The 12,789-nt window shown below is 38.1% G+C and overlaps 3 protein-coding genes across 3 annotated transcripts; 2 read left to right on the top strand and 1 right to left on the bottom strand.

The window, feature by feature from the left end:
- Nucleotides 1–1,036: 1,036 nt before the first annotated feature.
- Nucleotides 1,037–2,131, top strand: LOC143431808 (uncharacterized). Its single transcript, XM_076908746.1, has 3 exons — nucleotides 1,037–1,170; nucleotides 1,212–1,621; nucleotides 1,725–2,131. The coding sequence occupies exons 1-3, from the start codon at nucleotides 1,037–1,039 to the stop codon at nucleotides 2,129–2,131; spliced, it is 951 nt and encodes a 316-aa protein (XP_076764861.1).
- A 53-nt stretch (nucleotides 2,132–2,184) lies between these two features.
- Nucleotides 2,185–2,998, top strand: LOC143431807 (uncharacterized). The gene is made up of 2 exons (XM_076908745.1): nucleotides 2,185–2,797; nucleotides 2,895–2,998. Exons 1-2 carry the CDS (start codon nucleotides 2,185–2,187, stop codon nucleotides 2,996–2,998), a joined length of 717 nt encoding a protein of 238 aa, XP_076764860.1.
- Nucleotides 2,999–10,190: 7,192 nt separating this feature from the next.
- Nucleotides 10,191–12,532, bottom strand: LOC143431806 (uncharacterized). Its single transcript, XM_076908743.1, has 5 exons — nucleotides 12,161–12,532; nucleotides 11,593–12,108; nucleotides 11,171–11,531; nucleotides 10,424–11,127; nucleotides 10,191–10,289 (listed from the first exon to the last, which is right to left on the bottom strand). The coding sequence occupies exons 1-5, from the start codon at nucleotides 12,530–12,532 to the stop codon at nucleotides 10,191–10,193; spliced, it is 2,052 nt and encodes a 683-aa protein (XP_076764858.1).
- Nucleotides 12,533–12,789: the final 257 nt, after the last annotated feature.

Here is a 12,789-nt window from a genome sequence, read left to right as displayed (position 1 = left end):
ACACCGTCAACCAACTTCTTCACGCACTGAAAAATTCAGGAGGAAGTATCTGACAATGGAACACTTCTGCTTTCCATCATTCGAATAAAGATAAAGGCAAATACGATGTTCCAATGGGAACTCACGGTAAAGGACAACAAGGTGCCATCTTACACGGATCTTCTAGAGTTTCTGGAGAAACGGGCCAACTGTGTACCATAGATGAACGCAAGAGCAATCTCAACCGCAAGTCTGGTCGACGGAAGATCATCGGACCATTTACACTCCACGAATAAACGTACTACGCGAAACCAGGTGCTCTTGTCACAAGGACATTCTAATGACGATTACACAGAAAGGGGGACAAACTGGACAATCATAAGAACCCAAAAGTATCCAGTATGCCACGGAGGACACAGCATTTAGGCATGTGAAGGGTTTCACGGACTCTCAATCCAGGAGCGCAAGGCTGCCGCCGAAAAAGCTTTACTATGCGTAAACTGCTTGCTCAAGGGACACAAATATAGCCTGTACCACAGCAGTTCCTGTCGCATATGTAACAACCAATACCACACGATGCCGCACCAAGCGCAAAGATTCCGGAAGTAGATTACTTCTAAACCGCCAGTCATCACTCCACCCGAAGAACGAGAACCGATAACGAACGAAGAATGTTCAATGTCCGAATAACATCAGGACGTTGAGGCGCCGAAGGAAGAGGGTCATCAGATCGCGTTTGTCGTCGATTCAGTCATGATTGAATTATTCGTAACCACACAAATTCACATTTTGGACCACGATCAACGATCAGTCAACTGTCGAACGTTGATCAACACGTGCGCAATTACAAATTTCATGTCGGAAGCCCACGCGAAGTATCTCGACATACCAAGAAAACGCTGTTCCGTATCCATCGGTATTTTAAACACAATATCACAATAGCAAAACATTAACTATTATTAAATCAAGGGCCAGTGATTATGCATGAGATCTGACCTTTCTTACAATCGCAAATATCTCATCATCCATTCCCGATCAACTTATTGATCACTCCGTTATGAAGATTCCGAGAAATCTACAACTAGCCGATCCAACTTTTTATTGTCCAGCGCTAGTCGACCTGCTCCTCGGCGCTGGAGCCGTCCTAGCGTTGTTACAAATTTATATCTCCAAAAGTCGAGGCTCGGATGGGTAATCGGAGGGAGTGTCCCAACCTCTCAACCCAAACGCAGCAACTTATATCATACAACCACCACGTTACCACCCGACATTACACAGTTTTGGGAGATTGAGGAAGTACCTAGAATCCAACGTCTCTCCGAACCGGAGAGAGCCTGCGAGGCACATTACGGACTACATATCACGCAATATGCGGACGGCAGGTACATTGTAGCAATCCCACTCAACGACCAAGTATCACGAGTCGGTAAATCCATATATAGAGAATTAAAATGTTTCACAGCACTGGAAGTGAAACTGGAGCGCGATACAATTTTAAGAAGGGAGTACCACGCAGTCATACAAGAATACCTTGACCTTGGACACATGTCAGAGATCTATACCAGCCAAGACGTGAACGAGGGATACTATTTTCCCCCATTATGGGGTCACGGAAATCAGCAGTCAAACGACCAAGTTAAGAGTGGCATTTGATGACTCCGCTGGCCCAACAACGGGAGTATCCCTCAACGATACACTTCGGACCAGGCCGAAGATCCAAGAAGACCTGATTCACATATTGATAGGATTCCATACGCATAAATATGTTATTACGGGCGACATCGAAAAAATGTTCAGACAATTTATAGTGCGTCTAGCTGATCGCAAATATCAACGCATTCTATGGCGCAATGCTACCGGAAAAATTCGGACATATCAATTAAATACTGTCACCTTCGTGCTTTCAGCTGTACCTTTCTTGGCCATCCATTGCCTGACACAATTAGCCAATGCTGAAGAACACAGATTTACCAACGTATCTTGCATCTTAAGGCGCGATTTTTACGTCGATGACGCACTCACTGGAGCATCAACCGCAAAAGAAACTATTACAGTGCGAGAAGAACTATTCGAGCTGCTACAAACCACCAGATCAGAAATCCGACAATGGGCGGCAAATTATAGATCCCTATTGCAGGCTCTTCCCGATTAAGATATCAATAGAGACTCCATCTTGATGAGTCATGAGTCATCAAAACTCTCGGCATGGTTTGGAATTCCGCGTATAATTCCATCAGACATACAGTAGAAACGAAATCACCCCTACCGGGCGTCTCCAAACGCTCGATCAGTTCTGAAATTGCGAAAATATACGACCTATTATGGTTTCTTGGTCCAGTTATAATCGTGGCCAAGAACGTGCTCCAGAAGATTTGGACCCTGATGATAGATTGGGACGAATCACTACCGATGGCCATTCATACCGAGGGGATGAGGTACTGTGCTCAACTGCCACTCCTGAACAACTTTCAGTTCCAGCGAAAGACTATTATCAACAAGACAAAAAACAGAGACATTCATGGATTTTGTGACGTCAGCGAGAGAGCCTATGGACCTTGTATCTGCCTACGATCCGTCGATAAGCAAGGGCATATACAGGTAGAACTCCTCATAGCGAAATCGAAAGTAGCAATCTTAAAGAGCCAGTCCATTCCACGACTCGAACTGTGCGGATCACTACTGCTTACATCGTTAATGATCAAGACTCGCCAGGTTTTACAGCTAGAGTGCAATCGCACCGTTGTATGGACGGATTCCACTATATTCGTTTTATTCGCTGCCCTTCACAATAAAACATTCTGGCTCCATCGAACAAGAGGTTAGTAGAAATTCACATTCAGACACATTAGAAAACATGAAAAACACACTATCCCTGTCAATTCATTTTGAGCTAAATATAATTGTTGTTCGTTGAGAAACTGTGTCAACTCCAACTATATCTACTTACTTCCCTATTACTGTAACACGTATTAGGTCGTACGTTGCAACGGTAAGAAAAAAGTTTGTGAAGAAGATTTAAGCCCTACGATGGCATATCAATCGAAAATAAGCCTCATCTTAACGCGAACTCAAACACAATGCGACGGCGCAACTCATTTCATCGCTTCAAAGTAAGTAAGCTGTAATATTTAATACATAATGCATATCTAATTCTACACTTCAAAACAATGTGAATTCTGCAGTTGCTTATAACGGGGAGAGGCCTCATATGGTCTACCTGTAAAAGCAATATAGTTTGCATGTTCCATGCATTGCGGTGGAGCCACTCATTTTAACGTTTCAAAGTAAGCTGAAATGTTCTATGCATCGAATAATGCTCACCTGCTTCTACAATTCTAAAGAATGCGATTTCTACAATTTTATGCAACGCTATTGCACGTAACACTGACTACGTGTTAAAGCAGAAGATTTCTAATGCTCTACGCAACGCTACAGCGAATCTCAGTTTAAAATTCCAAAGTAAATAGCCTGTAATGTTCTATGAATAGCACTAAGCTTATTTGTTTCTACACCTCAAGAGAATCTGAATTCTGCAGTTCCATGCAACTGGATGGCGCTTCGCAGGGCCTGCGTGTCAAAACACTAGAGTTCTAGTGCTTCATGCAATGCGATAGCTCATCTCATTACAACGTTTCAAAGTAAGTAAACTATAGTTGAGTTGCAATCTTCTGTGCAGAGCATTAGGCTTGTCTGAAGCTACGTTTCTGAAGAATGTGAATCCTACAGTTCCATCCAACGGGATGGCGCTTCACAGTGTGTGCCTGTAAAAGAATTGGAGTTTTAATGTTCCATGCAATGCGGTTGCGCATCTCATATCAGCGAACCAAAGTATGTAAGCTGTAATCTTTTATGCATTGCATTATTCTTGTCTGCTTCTACACTTCCACAGAATGTGAAGTCTAGAGTTTCTTATAACTGGATGGTGCACCATTGTGCCTTCGTATCAAACCAACAGACTTCTAATGCTCCATGCAACACGATGACGTGCAGCATCTCATTTCAACGTTTCAGAGTAAGTAAGTTGTAATTTTCTATGTATAACATTATGCTTATCTGCTTCTACACTTTAAAATTTTCGTTTCTTCTAGACACCAACTGGCCCGGAAGCCTGTGACAGAAAACAAACCCGACTTATTTATTGGTGCCTTGCTTATATTAGTTGTAACGCCCCAATCTGAAATTAGATTGTATTGGTCTCAAAAGGATATGTATACAAGCGATCGAATAAAAAACGCGATGAAGCGCGATCGGTTTATATCGATACTTAGATATTTACATTTCACTACTATTTCCACGGCTAAGACTGAGGACCATTTGTATGAACTCAAAATTATTCTTAACGCAATTGCTCACACTTTTAAAAATACTGTTAAGCCCGGTAAAAATATTGTAATCGATGAAACCATGGTTCCATGGCGAGGACGCCTCAGTTTTAGCAAGTATATCCCAGGATAGCGGCATAAATATGGTATAAAACTTTGTAAGCTGTGCTTTCCGGAAGGCTACACCCATAACATTCTTATTTACGCCGGAAAAAATGCAACAGGAATAGTGATAGCACACGCGCATGTTAGTTGTGACGTTGGAGGCTGAACTATTATTTGAAAGCCTCGTATTATACGCAAATAGTTATTCTACTTGTGTCCCTTTGGACGAGGAACTTCTGCAAAAAGGAACATTTATTTGTGGTACTGTAAAAATTAATCAAAAAATATCTTCCGCTGTAGGCCAAACGAAAACTGCAACGGGGTGGTTTTATGTATTTTCAAAATCGGAGCGGCTTTAAATTTTTAAAGTGTACGGATAGGAAGCCGGTATGCATGTTAGCCACTTCTGAAAATCACAAATGTGTTATTGTCCAGGGTTGATATAATAAGTTAAAGCCGGATATAGTGTTCCTTTATAACAATGACCAAAGAAGAGGTTTGACCATCCGACCAGATGTTTTTTTATCGTAGTTGATTATGCAGAACAGTAAAGTGGTATAGAAAAATAGTTATCGAATTAGAGTGCGGAACGTCTCTCGTCACTGGCTGATATATATATATATATAGAAAATGGAGTACCAAAGTTATGAAAATATTAAACTTCCGCGAAAAAATTATTGATTATCTCCTCAGTATACTGGATCATCACGGTGAACAAACGTCATCTGAAACTGAAGCAGTGCTCAAAAAACTTACACATTTTCTGCGGTCATTCTAAGGACGCGCGATAAAATCGTGACAGTGATGTAAAGAATGTTATAAACATATGACTAGAATAAATGGTAGGCAGTATGCCGCGAATAAGGCGATAAAAGTAAAAACCTATTGTAACCGATGTAAGGGCCAATCGGAACTCTAACCAACATGTTTTGAAAAACTACATAAGAAAAATAAATAATTATGTTAGGTTCAATATTATAAAATTGAACTGTTATGTTTTAAATATTGAATGCCTGTTTATAATGTTGATAATTGAAAAATAAACCAATTTTGTACTATCTACTTTGTGAAATACGAGTGCGACGCATCGTGAAGCACGCCGGCCCACGAAATAGGCGCGCGTGACCCACCGGTGATGCACACCGTTTCACGGAGCAGACACCTATGGCCCACCTGTGATGCACGACGGTGTCAATGTGCTAAACGTAGAAATTAGATGTGCCATCGCATTGCATGGAGCATTAGAATACTATTGTTCTAACACCCAGACATTATGAAGCGCCATTGTGCTGCACGCAACTGCGCAGTTCATGTTCTTTTGGAGAGTAGAAGCAGATAAGTATAATTCTATGCATAGAAGAGTACAGCTTACTTACTTCGAAACGTTGAAGTGAGATGCGACTTCGCTTTGAATGAAGCATTAGATCTCTATTTCATCGACACATAGACATCTAGAAATGCTACCCCCTTAGAAGGAAATTTAGGATTCACATTCTCTTGAAGCGTAGAAGCATATAAACGTAACGCGTTGCATAGAATATTACTTTTTATCGTGAATCATTGAAATGAGATGCTGCATCGCATTGAATGAAGTATTAGGACTCTGTTGCATCTACACGTAGACATCTGGAAACGCTATCCCGTTGCAAGGAAGTTTAGAAATCACATTGATTTGATGCGTAGAAGCAGATAATCAGAATGCGTTGCATAATCCATTACAACTTACCTACTTTGAAACGTTGAAATGAAATGCGCTATCGCGGTCTATGATGCATAAGAACTATAATGCTTTGGCACGCAGAAACTATGAAAGACGATCGCTTTGCATGAAATATTCATAATGTGATTCTTCTGAAGAGGAGTAGCAGACGAGCATAATGCATTGCGTAGGGCATTACTACTTACCTGCTTTGAAACTTTGGAATGAAAAGTGTCATCGCGATACATGCAGCATTAGAACTTTGTTGCATTGATACCTATGAATCCTATGAATCCAACAGTTGCATGTAATGTGATGGCGTATGCGTGCCAATGCTTGAGAATCCTAATGCTTCATGCAATGCGACAGCCCAAGTCTTTTTAACGGTTCAAGGTAAGTTATTCTTAATGTTCTATGCATTGCATTATACTTATCTGCTGCTGCTCTTGAAAACAATCTGAGTTCTTCAAATTCATGCAACGGGATAGCGCTTCTAAGTGTGACGTCGGGCGTAGCGCCTGCCACCCATTTCGCACATGAGCCTTCTCGCACCCTCAACATCAACCCTTGGACTCAGGCAACCTACCGTGCTCGCCTGTAGAACCGGCAACCGGCAGCGTTCACGCGTGCACACCTGCATGCGCTCACACGCACCAAGTACCACTGTGCTACTCGAACCGACCAGTATACATGGCTCGTTCACATCAGGTATCGCTGTTCCACTCTTACTGACGAGCGCTACTGGCTCACTTGTACTAACGAGTATATCTGCCTCGCTTGCACCAAAGACCAACACCCTCGTTTACTTCGCACGGGGGATTCCGTCCTGCTGAAAGGCGCAGCCGCAACCCATCACCTCAATGGAGATTCTTCCAATTCAGGAAGCCGACTTTACCAGAACCTGTATTCTACCTTTAAGCCTCTTACATATGTACTATATCCGGACTCATGTATTGTTACTTATAAGCATTCGTAAATCCAAGTTACACACGTTATGAATGCAAGACACCAACAACAGACACGTAATTGTAAGTTCATGCTATACTATTTCATTATACCATTTAGCCTTTCATTATACCACATAGAAAGACGCGTCGCTAGTCCCACTTCGAAATACGAGACCCCACTCGCTGGACCGCATGCTCCTCGCAATGATCCGTTAATCCCCCACTCGATGGACCACATCCTTTCGTGATGTTTCAAGTAAGCGTTTCAAATTAGTATAAATAATAATACATATTTTACATTTTAGTTAATTCTAAATACAGTATGTCCTTAAAATGCTCCATTACATCTAAAATACTATCTAATTTCATATCATCTCATTGTGTTTTAAATAAATATTTGAAATTATTCTACATAATTACACTTATCACATACTTTAGTTACTTAAAAATAGAACATCCCCTCTAAATAAACATAAATATCTATCCATCTGTCTATATATATTATATAAGTCAATCATTTATTTGCATCCGACGCTAAAAATACCTCAAACACTTCTGTTTTACGCAACTTAGCGTATATGCAACCTCTTATCAACATTATGTCTATTTTTTATCTATTTCGCTCCTTAAAGTGTGTATAGCCTTCTTTCGGATTCATCGCGATTAGATCGTTCCTTAGAGCCATTTTCATGATTTTTTCCTCTCTATGGTTGTTCTTCTTACTACCCCAGATTACCGATTTTTCGTTCAGGCCACCCGCGATTATTATTCTGTTTGGTTTCTCTTCCTTTTCTATGTTAACCTCAGTTTGGTTTATATATCCTTCGATTTCTTTCCGTTCCTGTTAGGCGAAAACAAGCAGCTTATAGTATCTGTCCGAGCATTGCAAGAACGATTCCGGTCGAGGAGAACTTGATGCCATATGTGCAAATGCACATAACGTGTTGTATTGAATATTAGATCTTATCATGAGACATAGAAATGAGATGACGATATCGCGTTTTATGAAGCATTGGAACTCTATTGATTCGAAGCGTAGACATCTAGAAACTCTAATCCGTAGCAAGGAAGTGGGGCATTTACATTCTTCTGAAGAGTAGACGAGATATACATAACGCATTACATTGATATTACATCTTATCATGAAACTAAGAAGTGAGTAGCGATATCGCGTTCTATGATGAATTAGATCTCAATTGCTTCGACACGTAGACATCTAGAAGCGCCATTCCGTCGCAAGGAATGGGATTTACATTCTCTTGAAGTATTGACGAGATATACATAACGCGTTGCTTTGAATTACACCTTATCATGAAATATAGAAATGAGATGCGATATCGCGTTTTATAAAGCAATATGAAGCGATATATAACGATTTAATAACACTTTTATAAGCAAATTATGAAGAATTAGAAATCTATTGCTTCGATGCATAAACATCTAGAAACGCTATTCCGTCGAAAGGAAGTGTGGGATTTACATTCTCTTGCTTTTCTTTTCTTTGAGTTAATTTTGTATTTTTCTAGATCTCTATTTTTCCTCTTAAGTATTACATTTATATTATTGCTTTTTACTTTTTATTTGTTTTGTGTCTATTTAAGATTATATTTATTTTCTGTTTCCTATCTAGTATAGGTTAAGCATTATTTATCACGATCACTTTATATTATGGGTTTACGACTACCTTACCAGGAAGAATTTTAAAGCTAACATTATTTTTATTTCAGGTGTCTGGGCTTTTAATTAATTTTACATCTTTCAACTCTATATTCGTTCTTATTTTGTGCGAGTATTATTTTTATATTATTGCCTTTTAATTTTATATGTGTTTTGTATATTTTTAAAATTATATTTATTTTCAATTTTCTATTTAGTTAGGTTGAATATTATTTATCGTGGTTGCTTTATATTATGAGTTTACGACTACCTTGCCAAGAAATGTTTTATTTCTACATATGGATATGGTGTCTCGTTCTTTCAAAGGTTATATAGGTATGTATTATCATTGTTTCCCGTTTATTATTATTTATTTTAATCTGTTATCATATACTCGTTTAATTTATTTATCAATTTCATATTTTAGTTTAGGAATGTTACGTTACATTTCATTATGGTCGATAGGTCCCGCTTTATGTCTGGTATGTGTTATTTAATTATTTTTCTTCTATTATTCTTATTATTATTTTATATTCTAATATCTTCTTTTCTTTCAGGTATCGTCTTCTACGTCCTTGCGTGGAATCCATTAACTTATGCGTATGTGCTGAGGTTTTCGTTGCTTTTATGTCCACTTCTTATTTCTTAATTCTCATTCTCTTCCCTCTCTATTTTGTTCTTCTTCTCCTGTCCTTCTCAACTTCGTCCCTCCTCTTCTCTTTCCTTCTTCATCTTTTCTTCCATTATTTTTTTTACGAATTTGCCAAACGTTTCCCATGTTTCTTTATTTTTCGTTATTAATTTCATTAAGTTGTTCTTTGTCATTGCTGTATTGGGTGTTATCAGCCCTTTCAGTTCCATTTTTTTCCCATTCCATGCTACGCAGTCGAATATCGTATGTTTGGGGTCGTCCACTTCTCCGTCACAGTGTCTGCATTTTTGATGACTTTTTTTCTTAATTCTTTTCCTGTATGCGTTTAAACATCCGTGTCCAGTTAGTACTTATGTTATATAATGATTGACTATTGCTATATTCTCTTTTTCGAGCCAGCTTTTTATTGTTGGGATTAAAGTCCTTGTCCATACTGCCTTTTTTGTTTCTTCCCATTTCTTCTGCCATTTCCGAGTTATTTCTTCCTTTATCATTTTCTTCTTACTCTCTATTTCCTTCTTTATTTCTCTCTCCATTATTTCTTTTGCTTTTAATTTATCTTGCAGCTTCCTACTAATTTCGTATATTCTTTCCCTTCCTTATATTGTCAGTTCTATTGGTGGCTGTCTTGAAATAACATTTGCGGCTTCTATAGAGATTGTTCTATACGCATAGATTGTACGAAGTAACACTATTCTTTGGTATCTTTTTAATTTATATGTTGTACCTTTAATTTCGCAGGCTTTCGCCCACGTTGGTGGGCGTATAGCACTATTGACTCCCATATTTTATAGTATAATTTTCTTGGGAGTTGATCGGGTCCCTTTAAGTTAGGCATTAACCATACCATAGATATTATTGTTTTGTTTGCTGTAACTACTTTTAATTTTTAAATTATCTTTTAATTTAAATTCTATTTCTCTAGGGCCCTTTTTTTTAGATAGAATTATTATTCCCGTTTTTTGCTCTGCTATTTCTAGTCGATTTTTTTTAGCCATTTTTCTGTTTGTTCCCATCCTGATTTTATTTGTTGTTTTATTATATTTATGTTATGATTTTTTACTATTATGGCTGTGTCGTCTGCATATCCTATTATTGTTATATTATTATTGGTTTTAATTTTTTGGAAAATATCATTATATGCTAGGTTCCACATTAAAGATCCTAGTATTGATCCTTGTGGAATTCCACCATATATGTCTGCTATTATAGTTTCTTTTTTCCCGTAATACTTGATGCTTCTGTTACTCAGATAATTCGGGATGACATCTCGTAGGTATTTGCTTATTTTATGTTTTCTCAATGCTATTAGTATGTTTCTCCATTTAATGGTGTTAAATGCATTTTTTATGTCGACCGTCATTAGTGCACACCATTGTCCCATTTTTCTCGCTTGTTTCGTTATTTCTTGGATTGTCCTGACTGCATCAATTGTCGAGTTATATTTTTTAAATCCGTATTGATTACGGTGTATCCCGTTTGGTCCTAGTTGTTTTTCTATTCTATTTTTGATCATTGCTTGCCAGATTTTTCCCATTCCGCCTATTATACACAATGGTCCGTAGTCATTAGCTTTGATTCCTTCTTTTCCGGGTTTTTTTAATAATACCCGTCTCGCAATTTTCCAATTACGCGGAATCTTTTTTACTTTTAATGTTGCATTAAATATTTTTCGTAGATCTTCGATCTTGTTTTCCACTAACCATTTAGTAAATACCTGCGGAATCCCGTCCGCGGCTGGGGCCTTGTTAAAATCTATACCTTTTGCTGTTTCTCTAAATTTCCTCTTTATTAAACTCTTCAGTTTCGCCCTCTATTTCCTCTGCATCGATTATTTCCACTCTTGGGTGTCGCTTCGGATTCCATGTTATAAATAACGTATTTATTATTTGTTTTATATCGTCGTTTTTAATTTCTCCTTTGTTATTATTATTACTTCTTATTTTACTCATTACTACATTATAAGGTTTCCCCCATGGGTCTCTATCCAGTATCTGTATATATGACTCCAAACACTTTGTTTTACTATTTTTAATTAATTTCTTCAGTTCTCTTTTCTTGATTTTAACTAGTTTTCGCAGTTTTTTAGTTTCTTCTTGTTCCTTTCTTTTTCTGCTTCTGACCAATTTTCTCTTAATTTTTTTAGATTGTTTTATTTTATCCACAATTTGCTTGTTCCACCAGTATTTAGTTGTCTTGTTACCTTTATATTGTTTTTTTTTGCGGAAATACCTTGTGTGCTACCTTGTTTACCATTTCTTCGTATTTTTCTATCCATATTTCCTCATTTGCTATTCTTAGATTGATTTTCTTAATTTCCTCTTTATACCACTTGGACGCGTTTTTCCAGTCTGCTTTCTTTCCGTGGAGGCTTATAAATCCTACTCCATTCTGTCTATGGTTTAAATTTTGGAAGGTATGTAGCACGTATTGATGATCCGATCCTGAGAATATTTCTAATACCTCTGCCTCGCGTAGCTCTCTATAGGTCCGGCCCCCCATTAGCATTATATCTATTTTTGATTTATAACTGTTTTTAAAGTACGTATAATCTCCTTTCGGGTTTGTTACTAATAGATTTCTTCTTATGGCCATTTCTATTATCATTTCTCCTCTCTTATCACTCCTTCTGCTACCCCAGACCATCGATTTTGCGTTCAGGTCTCCCGCAATTATTATTTTATCTGTTCTTCCTCCTTTTTCTATATGTTCTTCTATTTTGTCTATATACTCTTCAAATTCCCTGTCCTTTCTGTTTGGTGAGAAATAAGCTCATTATTTTTGTGTCTTCTATCATTACTTGGACAATTCCGGGTGCTGAATATACTGTGCTGTACGTGAAACATTTCTCGTTGAGGCCAGTTATCCAGATTGCCGCATCACCTATTTCATCTTGCAGCCAGTATCCCTCCATCTTGTATGGTTCCGATATTATTACCGCATCTATTCTTTGTATTATTTTTGTTTGTTGCATAATCTCTTGCGCTATTTGGCATCTGTTTAAATTAATTTGCAGTATTCTTAGTTCCATACCATTTTCATTCTTTTCTGCCAGAGCTTTCCTATAAATCGGGCAGTTATTGGCCCCCGTAACGTGTCTTGTCTGAGGATTTGTTTTCCCTACTTCGCTACAGATTATATATTTCGGTTTGGCCGTAATGCAACCGATCATCGTGTGGTTGTGTGATCCACATCCTCTACAAATTTCCTTGTTTTCCTCAATTTCCTTGCAATTTCTCCCTATATGCCCCAGTCTATGGCATTTGTAGCACCATTATATTCTAGGTAGAACTCTATAAGGGCATGATGTTAGTCCAATCCTTAGTCTATTTGTCTTTTCTAACTCCTTCATACACTCTTGTCCCATTTCGACTATAACGACTTAATTTCCTCTCCATGTTTGCTTTAATAATTTTGTATTGATACCGC

This window comes from Xylocopa sonorina, unplaced genomic scaffold (genome assembly GCF_050948175.1).
Source record: "Xylocopa sonorina isolate GNS202 unplaced genomic scaffold, iyXylSono1_principal scaffold0014, whole genome shotgun sequence".
Lineage (NCBI taxonomy): Eukaryota > Metazoa > Arthropoda > Insecta > Hymenoptera > Apidae > Xylocopa > Xylocopa sonorina.
The sequence above is the reverse complement of the archived record's forward strand: the minus strand, read 5'-3'. Positions and strand labels throughout refer to the sequence as shown.

Coding starts and splice junctions, on each gene's coding strand:
- LOC143431808 (XM_076908746.1), top strand. CDS start 1,037: ATGAAGATTCCGAGAAATCTACAACTAGCCGATCCAACTTTTTATTGT. Junction 1,171..1,211: donor AAAAGTCGAGGCTCGGATGG/GTAATCGGAGGG, acceptor ACCCAAACGCAG/CAACTTATATCATACAACCA. Junction 1,622..1,724: donor GTCAAACGACCAAGTTAAGA/GTGGCATTTGAT, acceptor ACATATTGATAG/GATTCCATACGCATAAATAT.
- LOC143431806 (XM_076908743.1), bottom strand. CDS start 12,532: ATGATCGGTTGCATTACGGCCAAACCGAAATATATAATCTGTAGCGAA. Junction 11,532..11,592: donor TAAACAAGGTAGCACACAAG/GTATTTCCGCAA, acceptor TGGTGGAACAAG/CAAATTGTGGATAAAATAAA. Junction 10,290..10,423: donor CAGACGACACAGCCATAATA/GTAAAAAATCAT, acceptor TCTAAAAAAAAG/GGCCCTAGAGAAATAGAATT.
- LOC143431807 (XM_076908745.1), top strand. CDS start 2,185: ATGGTTTGGAATTCCGCGTATAATTCCATCAGACATACAGTAGAAACG. Junction 2,798..2,894: donor CTGGCTCCATCGAACAAGAG/GTTAGTAGAAAT, acceptor TTGTTCGTTGAG/AAACTGTGTCAACTCCAACT.